General features: G+C 43.3%; 2 protein-coding genes across 2 annotated transcripts in view; both read right to left on the reverse strand.

Moving 5' to 3' along the window:
* Positions 1-255: 255 nt before the first annotated feature.
* LOC130277749 (3-galactosyl-N-acetylglucosaminide 4-alpha-L-fucosyltransferase FUT3-like) lies at positions 256-20680 on the reverse strand. The gene is made up of 2 exons (XM_056528487.1): positions 20585-20680; positions 256-1388 (listed from the first exon to the last, which is right to left on the reverse strand). Exon 2 carries the CDS (start codon positions 1330-1332, stop codon positions 277-279), a length of 1056 nt encoding a protein of 351 aa, XP_056384462.1. The 5' UTR covers positions 1333-1388; positions 20585-20680; the 3' UTR covers positions 256-276.
* Positions 1336-22150, reverse strand: part of LOC130277509 (zona pellucida sperm-binding protein 3-like) — a 33384-nt gene continuing 12569 nt past the window's right edge. The window contains exons 3-4 of the mRNA XM_056528187.1: positions 20585-20692; positions 1336-1388 (exon numbers count right to left, since the gene is read on the reverse strand). Coding sequence (XP_056384162.1) covers positions 1336-1388; positions 20585-20692 — 161 coding nt within the window. The remainder of the gene's footprint in view (positions 1389-20584; positions 20693-22150) is intronic.

Genomic DNA, 22150 nt, shown 5'->3' on the forward strand with positions numbered 1-22150 from the left:
CATTTATCCACATTGAACCTCATTTGCCAAGTTGAGGTGTATATTATAGGGACTAGGTCACTTCAATAATGCTTTTGTGGTGACTTCTAATATTCTTATATTCACAGTAGATAGGTATGCTATGCCATATCTGTTTTCTTATATATCATGATGATGTAACTAAGATATAATGCAGAGAACTTAGGACTTGAAATTTTGTTACATTTTATAAGTTAATATTGTGTTATCAATAACATTAGAAAAATCTGTAAAAATAAAAAAAAACAAATCCTATAATCATTTGTACCATGCTCTAAGTCTTGAAATTGTTTTGTGTGCAGAAACTTCTTTTAGTGCTTTACATACACGACAATAATGAGTCTGCCAATTGGTATGTCCAATTGGGTGGAGTCTGGACCTCCATGTAAAATACTGTTGGTAAGCTTTCTCATCCTTGTCCAACTTTAATATATATTTAGCGAGTTCTTCTGCTGTGGAGAAGTCATCAACGTGTATAAAAGAGTCTTTGGGAATAAAACGTTCATAATTTTGACGTGAAGGACCCATTACAATAGGTACACACCCAAATGTCAATGCATTCATCCAGAGTTTCTCTGTTATATAGTCCTCATGAATTGAGTTTTCAAAGGAAAGATAAAATTTGTACTTGGACAATGTGTTTTCATGTTCATTTCGTGGCAGATCTAAATGTTGCCTTCCATATAAATCTACAGATACATATTTCTTGAGTTTCTGAAAATACTGCACCCTTTTAGAATGTGGGTTCCAGTTACTGATTGCCCAGGCTACCAGCTTGGTCTTTGGAGGAATTGTAAAGTTCTCTTCTTGTTCATTTGGCTCTAGCCAACCATAAGGTGAGAAAATATCTGAGTCAGCTCTGTAAGACATTGTGAGGTTGATGAGGTTATCCATGATATCCAAGTTTGGACTGTGTGATGGAGACTCCATGTTAAACCATACCCAGTACTGATTTGGTGGTCTTGGTATCTGAGGTAACCGTTTTTTAGAATAACAGACATCTCTGTGATGGATAACAATTGCGTCTGCAGAAGAATACAATGTTATGTTATCTGTGTAAATGCACCCAGAAATATCATTGTATGGTGGACATTCATTTAGTGGAAATCGATCACCAAATGGCCAAGTCCAAACAAGAATAATCTTACTTTTATTAGTGGGTTCCTGGAGGACACTGATAGGTAAAACTTCATTGTTTACTGTTGAGGGATTTGTAAAGTTATAGAATGAAAATAAAATGGATGCAAGGAACATTTGTCCAATGAAAAATATAAAATACTTTCTGAATGTCAGTGTCTTCCCTTGAAGCTCCATCTCTTAAGCAGAAACAACGGAACAGCTTGAAACTGGAGACAGAACAAGTGTCATACCTATAGAAGAAATGAACAGAGTATGTTTATGTCACAGAAACCTGAGCCTGTATAAGCATTTGTACAGGGATTCCAAGTAAATTACAGAACATGAATGTCCTAAAGTTTGTTACCCTCTCAAGCTTGTTACCCACTGGCCATACACATTAAAGTCAATCGAAGCTTTTGATTTCACCAGGATCAGTTGACTATCACCATGTTTATAGATCTTCTGAATGGTCGGTCATGTTGGATATTTTTGTTCTTTGGGTGATAAGCCACTTTCCTTGTTCAGAATACTTGCACACTCGGCTCAGGCTACTTTCACACTGCTGTTGTTACACCGCAGTGCAGCGCACGTCAGAAGATCCGGGGAAAATAGCAGGAGAAAAATTACTGAAAGCGCCTTTTTTTCTCCCGTTATTCCAGCTGAAAATCATCGGCTCCCGATGGATCCCTATTGACTATAGTGGGATCCATCAGGACCTGTTATTGCCTGTTGTGCCCCATCCAGATAATGGCTTTTAAAGGCAAAAAAAAGAGCTTAAAGAGGTATTCCAGGCCTTATTTTTATATATCAACTTGCTCCGGAAAGTTAAACAGATTTGTAAATGACTTCTATAAAAAAAATCTTAATCCTTCCAATAGTTATTAGCTTCTGAAGTTGAGTTGTTGTTTTCTGACTCACGTCCTGGGAGCTGTGCAGTTCCTATGGGGATATTTTCCCATCATGCACAGCTCCCGGGACGTGACATCATCAATGAGCAGTTAGACAGAAAACTTCAGAAGCTAATAACTATTGGAAGGATTAAGATTTTTTAATAGAAGTAATTTACAAATCTGTTTAACTATCCGGAGCCAGTTGATATATATAAAAAAAGGTTTTGCCTGGAATACCCCTTTAACAGCCATTCTCGACAGGGCCCAATGGTTGTTTGAAAGTAGCCTTAACTGGGTAATGCATGCATGTGTATTGGGGATCAAGAGAGATAGCTGTAGGCCGAACGATTATTTGAAAGAAAGCTATATGACATTGTATGGCCAGTTTAAGCTAAGGAGACCTAGGAAAATTGTTCACTTGAAAGATGTTTCAGTCAACCATGCTACAAAGACATCCTCTACACCTAGTTTTTCTGACACTGTACTCAAATTTCACATTCATTTTGAAAAATTTCTTTTTAAGTGTCCTCCACTTCTGCTTTCAGAAAGTAAAATGAGTGGCAATGTGTACAATGCACGCATCGTCACTCGCACTACTGTACAGAAGCAGGGAACAGCAGTAATCCCTGTTTCTATATTTCACAGCCGTGCATCACTTAACTGCAAGCTGCAGGTGAAGATGTCATCTGTGCTGGAGCCCGGACCTCAGGGAGGAAGAGACCTCAATGCAGGAGTGGAGTGAAGGTTAGTAAAATTTGTATTATTTCTTTGGAGGGAACCTGTATAACTACTAGGGGGCCTCCCTCCCTACCTAAGAGCTGGGGGTTTCCCTACCTACCCAAGCACAGGGAGCCTTCCTACCTATCCAACTTCTAGGGTCCTTTCCATCCTCCTACTGAGGGCTTTCCTACCTATATAACTATATTTCCTACCTAGAGGCTTCCCTATCTTTCTACTGGGACTGGGTGCTTCCCTTTTCCTACTTAAGCACTGGGTGCAAGCCTACCTATCTAACTACTGGGGGCATCCCTTTTTACCTAAGAACTAGGAGCTTCCCTTCCTGTATAACTACATGAGATTTATTTATCTATCTATCATTCTATCTACAAATAGTGGATAGAGTAGCATTTCAGGCAAAAGTAGGGATAAATACAGTACATAAATCAAAGTGATGCAAGTATAAATATTAAGAGACACAAATACATGTCATATGGTTGTAAATCATAATAAGCATGCATAAAACTGCCAAGTATGCTACATTAGTGATAGAAGGTGCATGTGTAGAATAGTTAACCCCTTAGGGACCCAGGGCGTATGGGTACTCCCTGGCTGCCTTGTACTTAAGGACCCAGGGCATACCTGTACGCCCGTGGGAATTTCGGTCCCCACCGCGAGCCAAGCAGGGACCAGACCGGGATGTCTGCTGATATCTATCAGCAGGCATCCCATGCAGATGCCCAGGGGGGTCCTGAGACCCCCCCCCCCCCATGTCGGCGATCACAGCAAATCTGAATTGACCGGCGATCTGCGGCGATTCCAGGTCATATGGGTCTCCAGTGACCCGGAAAATAAGGGGGATCGGGAGTGTCCAAGAAACCCCAGGTCCCCCTGAGGGGATAGGAGTGAGGTGCCACCCCTCCTATCCCTGCTATTGGTCGGTCAGAAGCGACCGACCAATAGCAGATCAGGGGCGGGGGGGTTAAAGTTCGGTTCCCCCATTCTGCCCATCCACAGTAGACAGGGGAAACTGTCCTGTGACTGGTGCCGGACGTCCACTTACCATTGGCGGAGGTGCCGATTGGCAGCGGTGATTGGCGGGCGGCGATGACGTGCGGCTGGCTCCTTGGTGCGGCGTACTGCAGACCACGGAAGCCGGTGAGTTGCCTAGCAACATCTGGAGGGCTACAGTTTGGAGACCACTATACAGTGGTCTCTAAACTGTAACCCTCCAGATGTTGCAAAACTACAACTCTCAGCATGCCCGGACAGCTGTTTGCTGTTTGGGCATGCTGGGATTTGTAGTTTTGCAACAGCTGGAGGGCTACAGTTTGGAGATCACTGTACAGTGATCTCTAATCTGTGGCCTTCTAGATCTTGCCAAACTACAACTCCCAGCATACCCACACAGCAGTTTGCTATCTGTGCATGCTGGGATTTGTAGTTCTGCAACATCTGGAGGGCCACAGTTTTGAGATCACTGTGCGGTGGTTTCTAAACCGTGGCCCTCTAAATCTTGCAAAACTACAACTCCCAGCATACACGAACAGCAAACCACTTTCTCGCCATGCCGGGAGTTGTAGTTGCGTACCTCCAGCTGTTGCAGAACTACATCTCCAAGCATGCCCTTCGGTGATCAGTACATGCTAGGTGTTGTAGTTTTGCAACAGCTGGAGGCACACTGGTTGAAAAATACTGAGTTAGATAAAATAACTTAACTGAAGGTTTTCCAACCAGTGTGCCTCCAGCTGTTGCAAAAGTACAACTCCCAGCAAGCACAGTTTGTCAGTGAATGCTGGGAGTTGCAGTTTTGCAACAGCTGGAGGTTTGTCCCCCATGTAAATGTACACGGTACATTCACAGGGGCGGGTTTACAGTGAGTTTCCTGCTTCAAGTTGGAGCTGCAGCAAATTTTACGCCGCAGCGCAAACTCCTAGCGGGAAACCCCCGCCAGTGTGAATGTATCCTAAAAACACTACACTACACTAACACATAATAAAGGGTAAAACCGTACATATACACCCCCTTACACGCCCCCCCCCAATAAAAATGAAAAACGTATCGTACGGCAGTGTTTCCAAAACGGAGCCTCCAGCTGTTGAAAAACAACCACTCCCAGCATTTCCACACAGCCACTTACTGTCCAGGCATGCTGGGAGTTTAGCAATAGCTGGGGCACCCTGTTTGGGAATCACTGGCGTAGAATACCGCTATGTCCACCGCTATGCAATCCCTAATTTAGTCCTCAAATGCGCATGGCTCTCTCTCACTTCGGAGCCTTGTCGTATTTCAAGGAAACAGTTAAGGGCCACATATGGGGTATTTCAGTACTCGGGAGAAATTGCGTTACAAATTATGGGGGGCTTTTTTCTCCTTTTACCCCTTATGAAAAGGAAAAGTTGGGGTCTACACCAGCCTGTTAGTGTAAAAAAAATGTAAATGTTTACACTAACATGCTGGTGTTGCCCATACTTTTTATTTTCACAAGAGGGAAAAAGAAAAAGAGATCCCCAAAATGTCTCCTGAGAAATATACAATATGTGGGTGTAAAATGCTCTGCGGGTGCACAACAAGGCTCAGGAGTACATGTATATTTGAGGCCTAAATTGGTGATTTGCACAAGGGTGACTGATTTTACAGCGGTTCTGACATAAACGTTAAAAAATAAATACCCACATGTGACCTCAATCGGCTTTTGGCGAGAAACTTTGTCCTGAATTGAAGGCCAAGTGTGTTTAAAAAGCCCCCATGGTGCCTGAACAATGTGACCCTATTTTGGAAACTACACCCCTCACGGAAAGTAATAAGGGGTGCAGTGAGCATTTACGCCCTACAGGTGTCTGACAGATTTTTGGAACAATGGTCCGTGAAAATGAAAAATTAAATTTTTCATTTGCAAAGCCCACTGTTCCAAAAATCTGTCAAATGCCAGTGGGGTTTAAATACTCTCTGCACCCCTTATTAAATTCTGTGAGGGGTGTAGTTTCCAAAATGGGGTCACATGTGGGGGGGTCCACTGTTTTGGCTCCACTGGGGGCTTTGTAAACGCACAAGGCCCCCGACTTCCATTCCAACCAAATTCTCCCCAAAAGATCCTTCCCTTCTGAGCACGTCCACACATGGGGTATTTCCATACTTCAAACCACAATCAAAGAAGTGAAACGAGATGAATTCTTGCAAGACAAGAGAGACTTTGATAGTGAACAAATGTTCACTTGGAATAAAGAGCATCCTTGCAATGGAAACACATATTTCACTAAAAGAAAAGGTCATGGTATCAAGAATAAATCTAAAGCTACAGATTATCTTACCACCGAGTCTGAATCCCGTCCCTCAGACGATCCTGACATGACGGAGACGGGTCCGGTAGTAACCAGTGGCAACCGTCACCCTTTAGGGACAAAACCCGGAGAGGAAGGCGGCGGAGGAGGAAAATTGAACTTACCGAAGGGATCGTCCAGGAGGAAGAAAGTGACATGGCGGTAGAAGATTTGGTAGTCAATTTGACAAATGTTCAACTGAGTGAGGACTGTATATCGGCCTTAAAGGGGTGTTCAAGGAAAAAACTTTTTTTTTATATATCAACTGGCTCCAGAAAGTTAAACAGATTTGTGAATTACTTCTATTAAAAAATCTTTATCCTTTCAATAATCATCAGCTACTGAAGTTGAGTTGTTGTTTTCTGTCTGGCAACTGTGCTCTCTGCTGACATCTCTGCTTGTCTCAGGAACTGCACAGAGTAGTATAGGTTTGCTATGGGGATTTGCTTCTAAACTGGGCGGTTCCCGAGACATGTGTCATCAGAGAGCACTTAGGACAGGAAAGAACAACTCAACTTCAGAAGCTCATAAGAACTTAAAGGATGAAGATTTTTTAATAGAAGTTATTTACAAATCTGTTTAACTTTCTAGAGTCAGTTGATATATAAGAAAAAGTTTTTTTCATGGATAACCCCTTTAAATAAAGTTCAGAATTTTGGACTGAATTAACCCTTTGAGTATGTGTCCTTTGAGGAGGACCTATAGAAATCTATCAGAAAGATTAATTAGAAAAAATTATTTTTTAGGTCAAAATCTAATAAAAATGTTGAAAGCACTGATTCTATTGTAAGAGAAGGAGAAATTCAATGTGTGAAAGGCCCCTTGGGGTTTAGCGCAGTGAGAGATCCAACAGCTCAGGATATTCAAATAGTGAGAGATTTAACAGAGCTGACAGGTAACCCCCAGCAGGAATTTCAGGGAACACATGATGCACAAACCTAGTATTTTTCAGGAGGTAATCCATCCAGATTTCACCCACCCATAGCACCAGGAAGTCCAATAGACCTGTTCTATAAATTAGTGTGCCAGGAAGTGAAGCCATTAATCTATCCACACACACAGAGTAGCATATCAAAAAAAGAAAAGGAGGCTCTAGAGTGGCTAGCTAGCCAACAAGATCTAGTCGTGTCAAAAGCTGACAAGGGAGAGGGGGTCTGCGTCTGGAAAAAAAAAGGATTATAACAGTGAACCCCTAAAACAATTAAGCAATAGTGAGGTATACCAAAAACATTCTTATGATCCCACTAAAAGACAATAAATAGATTGCGCAGTCATTACCTGGACCGGCAGCAGCGGTGGCAGCATCCTGGAGCAGCAGGAGGATTGCGGCCTGAAAGTGCGGTGGTGGAGGAGGATGCAGTGAAGATCACTAGTAAGTTATCATCACTATGGCCTTCTAAAAGTTGCAAAACTACAACTCCCAGGATGCCCAGACAGCCAAAGGGTGTCTGGGTATGCTGGGAGTTGTAGTTTTGCAACATCTGGAGGGCCACAGTTTGGAGACCCTATTGCAAATTCCTCATTTGTGCCTCAAATGCACATGGAGATCTCTCACTTCAGAGCCCTGTTGTATTTCAAGACAACAGTTTAGGGCCACATATGGGGTATTTCTGTACTTACAAATTTTGGGAGGATTTTCTCCTTTTACCCCTTATGAAAAGGTAAAGTTGGGGGCAACACCAGCATGTTAGTGTAAAAAAAATTACATTTTTACACTAACATTCTTGTGTTTCCCCATACTTTTCATTTTCACAAAAGATAAAAGGAGAAAAAGACCCCCAAAATTTCTAATGCTATTTCTTCTGAGTACGGAAATACCCCATATGTGGACATAAAATGCTCTGCGGACGAACTACATGGCTCAGGAGTGAGAGAGTGCCATGTACATTTGAGGCCTAAATTGGTGATTTGCACAGGGATGGCTGATTGTTACAGCGGTTCTGACATGAATGCAATAAAAAAAAAAACACCCACATGTGACCCCATTTTGTAAACTACACCCCTCATGGAACTTAACAAGCGGAACTGAACACCCCACAGGTCTTTGACACATTTTCGTTAAAGTTGGACATGAAAATAAAAAATATTTTTTTCCCCTGAAATGCTGGTGTTACCCCAAATTTTTCATTTCCACAAGGGGTAATAGGAAAAAAGCCTTCGAGAATTTGTAACAAAATTTTTTCTGAGTAAGGGAATACCCCATATGTGGATGTAAAGTGCTCTGCGAGCGAACTACAATGCTCAGAAGAGAAGGGGCGCCATTGGGTTTTTTGAGTGAGAATTAGACTGGAATTGAAGGCTGTGTGTGTTCACAAAGCCCCCATGGTGCCAGAACAGTGGACCCCCTCCATGTTACCCCATTTTGGAAACTATACCCCTCACGGAGGGGGGATACAGTGAGCATTTACGCCCCACAGATGTCTGACAGATTTTTTGAACAGTCGTCTGTAAAAATGAAAAATTTAATTTTTCATTTGCACAGCCCACTGTTCCAAAGATCTGTCAAATGCCAGTGGGGTTTAAATGCTTACTGCACCCCTTGAATTCTGTGAGGGGTGTAGTTTCCAAAATGGGGTCACATGTGGGAAGGGTCCACTTTTCTGGAACCATGGGGGCTATGTAAATGCAGATGGCCCTCGACTTTAATTCCAGCCAAATTCTCTCTCCAAAAGCCCAATGGCGCTCCTTCTCTTCTGAGCACTGTAGTTCGCCCGTGTTTGCCATTGTAGTTCGCCCGTGTTTGCCAGCATGTGGAGAATATATAGTTGCTGAATGACACAGGGTGGAGGTGGCGGCAGCATGAGTAGAACATATAATGGCTGAATGACACAGCATCAAGGTGGCAGCTGCATGAGGAGAACAAATAGTAGCTGAATGATACAGCCTGGAGTTGGCGGCAATATGAGGAGACCAACATAGTGGCTGAATGACACAGCCTGGAGTTGGTGGCAGCATGAGGAGAATATATGGTGGCTCAATGACACAGCTTGGAGGTGGCAGCAGCAGCACCAGGAGTCCTGGAAGTGACCCGATGACAGAGTGGTGAGGTGGTTGGCAATACCAGTACCCGGTGACAAAGATGGGTGACAAAAGGTCTGATGCAGAGGACTGTTTGTTACTGGGGAGCAGCGCCTTAAATCTGTTTTGCACTATCCATATTTGTGAAGTATTGGTGTGGCACCATGGTCAATCTACCCTGATACATCAGGCATTGGTGGGTGGAAATTCTGGCTAATCCATTCCTGATTCATCTTCACAAAGGTCAGTCTCTCCACATTTTTTGTGGACAGACGAGTCCTCCTTGGGGTGACTAGGCCCCGGCAGCACTAAACACCCGTTCTGATGGCACACTACTGGCCAGGCAGGACAGCTTTTCCAGGGCAAACTCTGCTAGTTGCAGCCACAAGTCAAGTTTGGCTGCCCAGAAGTCCAGCACATCTTTAAAGTGTGTTGGCATGGGCATATCAAGTAATGCCACCATCTGCTGGTTCAGGTCCTGCTCCAGGTCTACCTGCTGCTGATGAGTTGCTTCACTATGCGGGTGAAGAAAGGCACTCATCAGTGACTATAGACTCAGGCTGCTGATGATGAAGCTGGTACTGCTCCTGCCACCCCACCCCTCCCCAGCAGCCATGGCAGTGGAAGGTAAGTGCAGAGAGCCCCCCGAGTCAGACCTGCAAGAGGATGGACGATGGCACCGATAGGCATAGGCCAACTGACTACATAGTATGTGTCTGTAGTGGGTCAGTTTGTCCTCCCTCTTAGTGGGTGTAAAAAAGGCCCCCATTTGTGCCAGAAGTGAGGGTCCAATAAGGTGGAGAGCCAGTAGTCATCCCGCTGCTGAATGGTGACAATTCGGAGGTCACTATGTAAGCAAGTGAGCATGCATCGTGCCATTTGTGCAAGTGACTCGGAGGAAATCCCTGCCTCCATCTCCACTGCATACGGAGTGTCTGGGTCCTCATTCTTGACTTCCTCACAACCCTCTAGCTCCTCTGGCTGCTCCTCCTCTCTTGGCAGATGACTAGAAAAAAATGCCTGTTTCGCAACACATAAACTGTGCTCCACTGTGTCCCTCCTCCCCCAGTTCAGTCCCCACAGGGCTCATGTGGCCGTGAAATGTAGGCACCTCGTCTCCAGTGCCTTGACCAGCCATCGTTTCCAACACGTGTTTTAGGAAATGAAGCAATGGAATGACGTTCATCCCGTAATCCTGGCGACTGACTTATAATGTGGCTTCCTCAAAAGTCCTGAGCAAACGGCAGGTGTCACGTATGAGCTGTCACTGGTTCAAATTGAAGTTACACAGGGGATTCCCCCTATCCGATTGGATCATCAAGAAATCGGTGATGGCTTTATCTGTGCGCATAGTCGGTCCAACATATGGAGGGTGGAATTCCAACGTGTGGCAATGTCACAAATCAGACTATGTTGGGGAATACCATTCTGACGTTGCAGCTTAACCCCTTAAGAACTCATGACGTCCTGGAACGTCATGAGTCCGCTCCCGATCTATAATGTGGGACCACCCGTGGCTAATAGCGTGCGGCATTGATCGCGCTGCAGAGCGCTATTAACCCTTTAGACGCGGCGATAAATGTTGAATGCCGCGTCTAAAGTGAAAGTGAAAGTATGCCGGTTAGCTCAGGGAGCTGTTCGGGATAGCCGCGGCATCCCGAACAGCTTACAGGACAGCCGGAGGGTCCCTAACTGCCTCCTCGCTGTCCGATCGCCGAATGACTGCTCAGTGCCTGAGATCCAGGCATGAGCAGTCAAGCGACAGAATCATCGATCACTGGTTTCCTATGAGAAACCAGTGATCAGTGTGAAAGATCAGTGTGTGCAGTGTTATAGGACCTTATGGGAGCTATAACACTGCAAAAAAAAAGTGAAAAAAAAAAAAGTGAATAAAGATCATTTCACCCCTTCCCTATTAAAAGTTTGAATCACCCCCCTTTTCCCATAAAAAAAAAAAAAAAACGTGTAAATAAAAATATGGGGTATTGCCACGTGTGGAAATGTCCGAATTATAAAAAATATATAATTAATTAAACCGCACGGTCAATGGCGTGCGCGCAAAAAAAATCCAAAGATCAATAAGTCCTATCAATGCAAAAATGGTACCGCTAAAAACTTCAGATCACGGCGCAAAAAATGAGCCCTCATACCGCCCTATACGCAGAAAAATAAAAAAGTTATAGGGGTCAGAAGAGGACAATTTTAAACGTATAAATGTTCCTGCATGTAGTTATGATTTTTTCCAGAAGTACGACAAAATCAAACCTATATAAGTAGGGTATCATTTTAATCATATGGACCTATAGAATAAAAAGGTGTCATTTTTACCGAAAAATGTACTGTGTAGAAACGGAAGCCCCCAAAAGTTATAAAATGGCGTTTTTTTTTTCAATTTTGTCTCACAATGATTTTTTTTTCTGTCTCGCCATCGATTTTTGGGTAAAATGACTGATGTAATTACAAAGTAGAATTGGTGGCGCAAAAAATAAGCCAGCATATGGATTTTTAGGTGCAAAATTTAAAGAGTTATGATTTTTTAAAGGTAAGATGGAAAAAATTAAAATGCAAAAACGGAAAAACGCTGAGTCCTTAAGGGGTTAAGGAGGGGGTGCTTTGCAGTGTACGAGTGGCTGAAGTGAATGCAAAGTTTCCTTCCCATAGTTAGGATGTCGTGCAAATGTGGGAAACACTTCAGGAACTGCTTTACAACCAGATTGAACACATGTGCCATACAGGACGCATGGCTCAGCCTTCCTTTTCGCAGAGCAGACAACATGTTCTTCCCATTGTCAGTCCCCATGTCCAGTTTTCGTGGAGTAAGCCATGCTCTGATTTCTTTATGAAGGACTTTCAGCAGTTCCTCCCCTGTGTGACTGTGTGACTCCGTTCGCCAAGGCAAACCATGGGAAAAACAGCGTGACACAGCTGTGCCCTGCACACAGGGTATGATGAAGGGGCACTGAGACTTGTCCGTGCAGCGGGGGCTGAGCACACTGTCACAGGACCAATGGCCTGAGAGCGTAGAGGAGAAAGCGGCGTGACCTGTCCAAGTTTCTGTTGTGGCTGTGCAGGAACCACATTTACCCAGTTGTCCGTAAAAGACATGTATTGTCCCTGACCATAGTTACAGCTCCAGACATCGGCGCTGCCATGCACTTTGGTACAAACCGACTGGCTCAGGGGCCGGCCCACCTTCTCTTCCACAAAATTGTGCTTTCTTTGCAAAGAAATGACAGCTTGGAACTCTCCACCTCGGCTCTGCGCAAGCCATCAGTTCTCTAAAAGGTGCAGAGTCAACCACTTGAAAAGGGAGAGACTGCAGCACCAGCAACTTGGACAGAAGCACATTCAGCTTCTGCGCCTTTGGATGAGTGGGCGCATATTGTTGTCTCTTGCATGGGGCTATGTGAACCTCCTTTGGATGCTTGATGAAAAACTGACACACCGCTGAGTAGCTGATTTTCCCACCAACAGTCCGCACTAATTGACTGCTACTGCCGCCATCTCCTGGAACCCCTGTTCCACTACCTCCCGGGAAGGGTTACCAAAAACAGTGAGCTACGAATATGGTAATACTCTGGTCACTTACACAAATAAACACCAAAAATAGAAGACTAAAGTATAATTTTAGAATAGACATGTAAAGCTTTATAAAAGATTAGACATATAAAAACACATAAAATACATATATAATGTGGCAAGATGGTGGCACAGGCAAAAATGGGAGGCCGAGAGGAACTGTATATCCTATGTGCAAAGCATACTTATATTACACAAATATTGACAGATAGCCAAGTATAGAAATACAATTCGCCACATGGGGCATAGCAAGTATACATGGCAGGCATAATTACCACCAAACATCAAAGACCAAAGTACAGAAATTATATAAACATATGAAAATCTTTATTGAACATATACAAGGTATAAAATCACATAAAAAACATATAAGGAGAGGTAAACCGATGACATAGACAGAAGACAGTAGAGGTTATGAGATGGTATCAATATAGGATCATATTGTCCATGTAGTAGATGGCATGGTGCTATTCTAATAAACACATGGATAATGGTGTAAATATAGCCATAGTGGCATAAATAATAATAGTACTTTGACCATACAAATATAAACAAGAAAAGTAAAAAGATGCACCCTGCCTTGACACCTCACCTCTGCACAGCCCCTGTGTCAAGGCAGGGTGCAACTTTTTACTTTTCTTGTTTATATTTGTATGGTCAAAGTACTATTATTATTTATGCCACTATGGCTATATTTACATCATTATCCATGTGTTTATTAGAATAGCACCATGCCATTTACTACATGGACAATATGTTCCTATATTGATACCATCTCATAACCTCTACTGTCTTCTGTCTATGTCATCGGTTTACCTCTCCTTATATGTTTTTTATGTGATTTTATACCTTGTATATGTTCAATAAAGATTTTCATATGTTTATATAAGTTCTGTACTTTGGTCTTTGATGTTTGGTGGTATTGATGTTTAACCCCTTAAGGACTGGGGGTTTTCCGTTTTTGCATTTTAGTTTTTTGCTCCTTGCCTTTCAAAAAGTATAACTCTTTCAATTTTGCACCTAAAAATCCATATGATGGCTTATTTTTTGCGCCACCAATTCTACTTTGTAATGACATCAGTAATTTTGCCTAAAAATCGACGGTGAAACGGAAAAAAAATCATTGTGAGACAAAATTGAAAAAAAAACGCAGTTTTGTAACTTTTGGGGGCTTCCGTTTCTACGTAGTACATTTTTCGGTAAAAATGACACCTGATATTTATTCTGTAGGTTCATACAGTTAAAATGATACCCTACTTATATAGGTTTGATTTGTCGTACTTCTGGAAAAAATCATAACTTCATGCAGGAAAATTAATACGTTTAAAATTGTCATTTCTGACCCCTATAACTTTTTAATTTTTCCGCGTATGGGGCGGTATGAGGGCTCATTTTTTGCGCCGTGATCTGAAGTTTTTAACGAAACCATTTCTGCATTGGTAGGACTTATTGACTTTTTATTCATTTTTTCTTGATATAAAAAGTGACCAAAAATGCACTATTTTGGACTTTGGAATTTTTTGGCGCGTACGCCATTGACCATGCGGTTTAATTAACGATATATTTTTATAATTCGGACATTTCCGCACGCGGCGATACCATATATGTTTATTTTTATTTACACTGTGTTTTTTTATGGGAAAAGGGGGGTGATTCAAACTTTTAATTGGGAAGGGGTTAAATGACCTTTATTCACTTTTTTTTCACTTTTTTTTTGCAGTGTTATAGGTCCCATAGGGACCTATAACACTGCACACACTGATCTTTCACACTGATCACTGGTTTCTCATAAGAAACCAGTGATTGATGATTCTGCCGCTTGACTGCTCATGCCTGGATCTCAGGCACTGATCAGTCATTCGGCGATCGGACAGCGAGGAGGCAGGTAGGGACCCTCCTGGTGTCCTGTAAGCTGTTCGCCGCGGCTATTCCGAACAGCCCACTGAGCTAACCGGCACACTTTCACTTTAGACGCGGCGTTCATCTTTGAACGCTGCGTCTAAAGGGTTAATAGCGCGCGGCACTGCGATCAATGCCGCGCACTATTAGCCACGGGCCGGGCCCGACCTGCTATGACGTGGGGCCACGCCGTGGCCCCACGTTATAGATTGGGAGCGGACACATGACGTTCCAGTACGTCATGTGTCCTTAAGGGGTTAAAGAGACCACTGTATAAGTATTCTCAGATGCGACAATTGTTGGGTGCCCATGGCAGGCACAATGTAAAATCACACAAGTGCAAGAAGAAAATTTCACAACATGAGAAGGCAAAGCATAATAACAATGAACATGCACCTAATCAGGATACCTCTCACCTCCACCCCGAACGCGCATTTTCGCACACTGCTTCGTCAGCCACTACCTTCCGGGAAGGTAGGCTGCAGTGAAGAAGGTGGTCTCCCCTGGGCACGTTTGGCTAGAGAATTTCCACTTCTGCCACCATGCTGACTGCCAACCATGTTACCACCTTGCTAGCTCAGCTGCTACCTCATGGGCAACCTGCAACCCTCTTCTCCTGATGATGATGAAGCCCCTTCTGCACCCGACTCCCAATTGCGATCATCTTCATCATCGTCAACATGTGTCTGCACGTCACTGATGTCCTCCTTATGTTCCTCAACAGTGTCTGCTTCAGGACCCTGAATGCTGGCAACACCACCTCCTACGTCACTCTCCTCATCACTACTTGCCTGCCTAGCAGAGGAAGTGGCAGATGTCTCCTCCCCCTCCTACCTGGGCAGTAGCTGCTGATTGTCCTCTATTAGATCGTCCTCACTGAATAGTGAAAATGAACCCACAGCATAAGATACTTCTGTAGGAGAGGGAACAGCATAGGACAGAGGCACAGGAGGACAGGGATTTCTCCCGGATCATGCCAACTGAGGGTTGCATCTGAGGAGTATCAGTATTGACTGGGGGTATCAGATGTCACTTGTGATGAAGTGGATGACAGTGTTAACCAATCGATGAGGGCAGATGGGTTTCTGGTCGAGACACGACCGCTAGCTGATACTGGAAGATCAGGCCTCTTGCTGCAACTCCTGCTATCAGTTGCCCCTAGTCTGCTGCGACCTCTGCCTGTGCCTGATGATTTTAGGCCTCTGCCACTTCTCTGTGCACGTCCTGGCATTTTTATGCCTGACATACTTAGTGCGTATATGAGGGGAGTACAATATTCTTCAGTACACTTAAAACAGTATTTGTCTAGAACAGCAGCAGATGTGTACTTTTGGCTGGCCTTTCACAGTATCTAGGCCCTTGAGACTTTAACAGAAACAAAATAGTACACCACTGCACTTATGAGTGCAGAAAAATGCGCTACAGTATGCTTAAAAAAGTATTTGTGTACAACACCAGCCCGTGAGTACTTTTGCCTGGCCTTTCACAGTATCTAGGCCCTTGAGAATTTAAAAGGAACAAAATAGTACACCATTTAGTTGTACGTATATGGTATGCACTTATGAGGGCAGAAAAATGCTCTACACTATGCTTAAAAAAGGATTTGTGCACAACACCAGCAGTACACATCAGTGCTGCAGTACTCAGTCGCTGTGTACTACACCCAAAATTGCAATTTCTCTCTCAATCGCACTCCCTTCCCTATCAGTGCTTCTAGGCAGGATTTGTGCTTAAGCTGAGTTGCTGCTGTTCTTCTGTGCAACACACTGCTCTCTGTAATAGAACGCTGTAGACAGTGACTGGGAGGTAAATCGCTGCATTAAGAATGCTATTCTGTGAAACACACACTGCTCTGTCCTTCTCTCTGTGCAAAAGAATAATGACTTAAATAGGAGGTGAATCGGGGCTGGAAAAAGCTTTTCTGTGCAACACCCAGCACTGTCTGTCCCTATCTATCTCTCTGCAGTGAAATGCTGAAGTGACTGGCCGCAATATGGCTGCCGATTATATAGGGCTGTAACATCACGGGGCTGCTGATAGGCTGCATCCTGCATGTGATTCAGGGTCATCCCGCCTTCCCTTGTTCCTGCCTTCCCAGGATTCCTTGCCCCATGTCCTCACATGTGGATCCGCCATTTTAGATGCCCTGGAGCCTGGACCGCACTAAATGGAGTTTACTGCAGCCATCCGCATGACAGAATCACAACAATATTCACATTCGTTGCAAATCAAATTTTTCTGGAAATTTGTAACGAATTTGGATTTGTCAGATTCAATTCGCTTATCCCTAATTGGGAGCATAACATTACTCAAACCTATTCTTTGATACTGTGGAATGCCAACAAGGCTCTCAATCAGGAGGTGCAGCTAGTAAAGGCAAGAGTTCCAAGAGATCCTGCTCCAGAGAACGAGTGGGCATGAGCTAGGCTGCAAAGGGCTTTTTTTGATCATGCTAAAACAGCAGGTGCTAAAAAATTGGCAAACAGAGAAGCGCCCTTATTTGAGTTCGGGAATACGAACGGTCGCATTTGGTGTACCTTGATAGAGAAAGCCTCCCTTTCTCCTCCATCCCATGTATTCGAGATTTGAGAGAGAGTGCAGCACAGCTACTGACAGTTCCCATTATATTAATTATGTTATGCATTTTATTGAGGAGTAATATATTTTAATAACTTTGTTGTTACACTAATGTATGCTATTTATATGTTACTGTGCCTTTAAGCAGAGAAGAGGTATACCCCCATGTGGCCCTGCCTGCTAATGGGAACTCCCAAATTCTTATATAGTGTAGTGGAGGATAAGAGTTGTCCCAGTTTGGAGTGGAGTTTAGTCTGAGCCACAGTGCAGTAAAGGTGGGAGGTGTGTTGTGTGCTCAAGGGAAGGCCGAAATCAAATTAATTCAATCCGGTCATTCTGCAAGGATCATCTGCACTGTGGAAGTTCATGCCTGTCTTTCAAGTCAGTATCAATTCATTTGGTGAAAGCATCACAAGTCTCAGCAAGGCAACAGGGCTCCCAAGGGGTAACACTGCATCCTCTCACTCTGCACCAGACATAGTTACATAGTTACATAGTTAGTATGGTTGAAAAAAGACATACGTCCATCAAGTCCAACCAGGGGATTGAAGGGAAGGATGTAAGGGGATAAGGGAAAGGGATGTAGTTTTATAATTCTGCATAAGCATTAATGTTATTTTGTTCCAGGAATGTATCTAACCCTGCTTTAAAGCTGTTAATTGTTACTGCTGTGACCAGTTCCTGAGGTAGACCGTTCCATAAATTCACAGTCCTCACGGTAAAGAAGGCGTGCCGCCCCTTTAGACTAAACCTTTTCTTCTCCAGACGGAGGGAGTGCCCCCTCGTCCTTTGGGGGGGTTTAACCTGGAACAGTTTTTCTCCATATTTTTTGTATGGGCCATTTATATACTTATATACGTTTATCATATCCCCCCTTAAACGTCTCTTCTCAAGACTAAACAATTGTAACTCCTTTAATCGCTCCTCATAGCTAAGATGTTCCATGCCCCATATTAGTTTAGTCGCGCGTCTCTGCACCCTTTCCAACTCCGCAGTGTCCCTTTTATGAACAGGTGACCAAAACTGAACAGCATATTCCAGGTGAGGCCGTACCAATGCTTTATAAAGGGGGAGTATTATGTCCCTGCCCCTCGAGTCCATGCCTCTTTTTATACATGACAATATCCTGCCGGCTTTGGAAGCAGCAGCCTGACATTGCATGCTATTTTGTAGTCTGTGATCTACAAGTACACCCAGATGCTTCTCTACCAGTAACTCTGCCAGTTTAATCCCCCCTAAGACATACGACGCATGCAGGTTATTAGTACCCAGATGCATAACTTTACATTTATCCACATTGAACCTCATTTGCCAAGTGGATGCCCAGACACTTAGTCTATCCAAGTCATCTTGTAACTTATGCACATCCTCTATAGACTGTACCGTGCTACAAAGCTTGGTGTCATCTGCAAAGATAGAAACAGAGCTGTTAATACCATCCTCTATATCATTGATAAATAAATTAAACAGCAGCGGGCCCAGTACTGAACCTTGGGGTACACCACTAATAACCGGGGACCAATCAGAGTACGAATCATTTACCACCACTCTCTGGGTACGATCCATGAGCCAGTGTTCAATCCAGTTACAAACTAAAGTTTCCAAGCCCAAGGACCTTAACTTACCTGTCAGATGTCTGTGAGGGACAGTATCAAACGCTTTGGCAAAATCCAGAAACACTATATCCACAGCCATTCCTCTGTCAAGGCTTCTACTCACCTCTTCATAAAAGCAAATTAGATTGGTTTGACAACTTCTATCCTTAGTAAACCCATGCTGGCTATCACTTATAATACTATTATCCCCTATGTATTCCTGTATGTAATCCCTTATAAGTCCTTCAAACAATTTACCCACAATGCACGTTAGACTTACCGGTCTATAATTGCCTGGCGAAGACCTAGAGCCCTTCTTGAAGATTGGTACCACATTAGCCTTGCGCCAGTCCCTTGGCACAATACCAGACACCAGAGAATCTCTAAATATCATGAACAAGGGTACAGATATTACTGAACTTACCTCTCTAAGAACTCTTGGGTGTAGTCCATCCGGCCCTGGAGATTTGCTTACATTTACTTTACTTAACTTACCTTGTACCATCTCTACATTAAGCCAGTTCAGTACATTACATGATGTGTTACCAGCACTGACCTGACCAATGTCAGCTCCTTCTTCCATAGTATATACAGAACTAAAGAACCCATTCAGTAGCTCCGCCTTCTCTTGATCGCCTGTGACAACCTCCCCATTATCATTATTAAGGGGTCCTACATGCTCTGTCCTTGTTTTTTTTGTATTTATATATCTAAAAAAATATTTAGGATTAGTTTTGCTTTCTTCGGCCACCTGTCTCTCATTTTGAATTTTTGCAGTTTTTATTACATTTTTACAGATTTTATTAAGCTCCTTGTACTGTTTAAATGTTATAGCTGACCCATCAGATTTGTATTTTTTGAAGGCTATTTTTTTGTTGTTTATTGCTCTTTTAACCTCATTTGTCAGCCATGTAGGATTTAGTTTTAATCGTTTATATTTGTTCCCCTTTGGTATATATTTAGCTGTATAGTTATTTAGAGTTGATTTAAAGATGTCCCATTTACCTTCTGTATCAGCATTTGAGAACACCTCCCCCCAGTCTATGTCCTGTAGTGCAGCCCTCAACCCAGGGAAGTTTGCCTTTTTAAAGTTATATGTTTTTGCTTTCCCCGTCTGTCTTTGTTTTCTACATTTTAAGTCAAAAGTAACTATATTGTGGTCGCTATTACCAAAGTTTTCCCTCACAGTTACATTACCAACCAGCTCTGCGTTGTTGGAAATGATCAGATCCAACAAGGCATCACTTCTTGTTAGGTCCTCCACAAACTGGCCCATAAAATTATCCTGCAATAAATTTAGGAATTTTCTCCCCTTTGTAGTTTTAGCCAACCCCCGGCCCCAATCTATATCTGGATAGTTAAAATCTCCCATTATTACCACTGTACCTGCCCGGGCGGCCCTCTCTATTTGTTTATACAGCCGACCTTCTATCTCTTCAGTGATATTAGGGGGTCTGTAGATTACACCAAATATTATTTTTTCAGTATTTCCCTCCTTTTGTAATTCTACCCACAGTGATTCCACCTCCTCAGAATCATCACACACTATGGCATCGTTCACACTGACTTTCATACCACTATCTATGTAATACCATCTGCATCCTGCTCAGTAAAGAAAGTTATCTGTAACCTGATGTTGGTGTGTTCCTTGACTCCCCGTGTCTGGCCCAGGAGAAGCTGTCTCCAACCTCGAACCGTGTATAGGTTAATGGTGCCCTGGCCCTACACCACCCGTGGTACCACACACAGTTTTCTACTCTCTGGAAAATGGCATCAAGCCCCCCACCTATACAGGATCTTACTGGTCCTACATTCCAGGGTAGTTGTGCAACGTTTCAGCATCACCACGTACCATTTTCTAGCAGGAGATAAGGGACTGAATATCGTGTAGAAAGCCAGAAAGCCTCATAGTGTTTCCTCATATATTGGGCATGTCCACCAGATTCCCTTTTTCTCAGACCTGAAAGCAAATATCAGGAGCATTAAGGTATACTGAATGGAGCGTAGCTGGGAGATAATATGCTCTAGTAAGAACATTAAACCTGTTTTAGTGAAAGACAATTGAAAACTACCTCTAGTCACCATATCAAAATAGTGGGTTCACTTCTCAGGGGAAAGAGTAAATGCTTAGATTGGACTCATATGCAGATACAAAGAATTGTACCTAATTCAAGGGGGGGGGGGGAGGCTGAGGAATTTAGCCTATTAATAGAGTGGATATAAGTCAGTAAATTGAGGAGTTAAAGGAGGGAATCCAATGGCTGAGTGAGGGGCAGGAGCATGTCATCTGCAAATATACCTAATTATCAGTCCCCAGAGTAACCCCTGACTAGACAGATTTGTCCATATTTCCCCTCTTTGGTTGTCAATTACATGTATGAAGTGAGGGAACAACATCATCCAGCCATCCACTCTCTGTCCAGATCCCTCTCTGAAAGCAGCCCCCACCCTCCTGAGAGACACAGACCATGTGGTTTCTTCCCTGCACTGATTAGTCATGCTCTCTTCAGTGCTGACAGAACAGAACTGCAATGATTGCTGGGAGATGTAGGCAAGGGGAGGGAAGGAAGGAAAAGAATATCAAGCAGCCAGAGAAGAGAACAGGGGCCACAGGAGCAATTCATATAAGGCTGGACGGTTTACAGGGAACATTTTCAGGTGGCTTTTGGAGCTTTAAAAAAAAATGTATATATATACCACCCTGGAGTACCCCTTAACCTCTTCAGGATGCAGGGTGTACCTGTACGACCTGCACCTGCTCCCCTGCTATGATGGGGGCCCATGGGCTGACCCCGCATCATAGCAGGGTGGCCCCGGCAGCTATTAGCCGCCAGGACCTGTGTCTAATGCCAGACATCACCGTTGTCTGTTGGGCTGTACAGGACCGCTTGGGTAAACAGCTAAGAGGACAGGGCCAACGAGGCCAACGATCCTTGCCATCCGATCGTTGGCCTGAAGCTCCAGTCAGCCTCAGTAGGCTGGAGCAGCAGAGTGCTGAAAACACTCATCAATGATATGCTATGGTATAGCATTGAACAGTGTATGCAATCAGAAGATTGCATGTAATAGTCCCCTATGGGGACAATAAAATGGTGTAAAAAAAAGTAAAAAATTAAATAAAAAAGCGATTTAACCCCTTCCGTAATAAAAGTTTGCATCACTCCCCTTTTCCAATTTAAAAAACAATATGTAAACAAACATAAACATATGTGGTATTGCAGCGTGCGTAAATGTCCGAACTATAAAATATAGTGTTAATTAAACCCATATGGCCAATGGCTTATACGTAATAAAAAAAATCCCAAAAGTATACCCTAAAATTTTTTTATAAAAAGCGATCAAAAAGTCCCATCAAAACAAAAATGGTACTGATAAAAACTACAGAACACGGCACATCCCCTGTTACGCCAAGCGCTCC

Source organism: Hyla sarda, chromosome 6 (genome assembly GCF_029499605.1).
Source record: "Hyla sarda isolate aHylSar1 chromosome 6, aHylSar1.hap1, whole genome shotgun sequence".
Lineage (NCBI taxonomy): Eukaryota > Metazoa > Chordata > Amphibia > Anura > Hylidae > Hyla > Hyla sarda.

Bases quoted from the DNA above. Each gene is read 5' to 3' on its own strand.
- LOC130277749 (XM_056528487.1), bottom strand. From the start codon at position 1,332: ATGGAGCTTCAAGGGAAGACACTGACATTCAGAAAGTATTTTATATTT.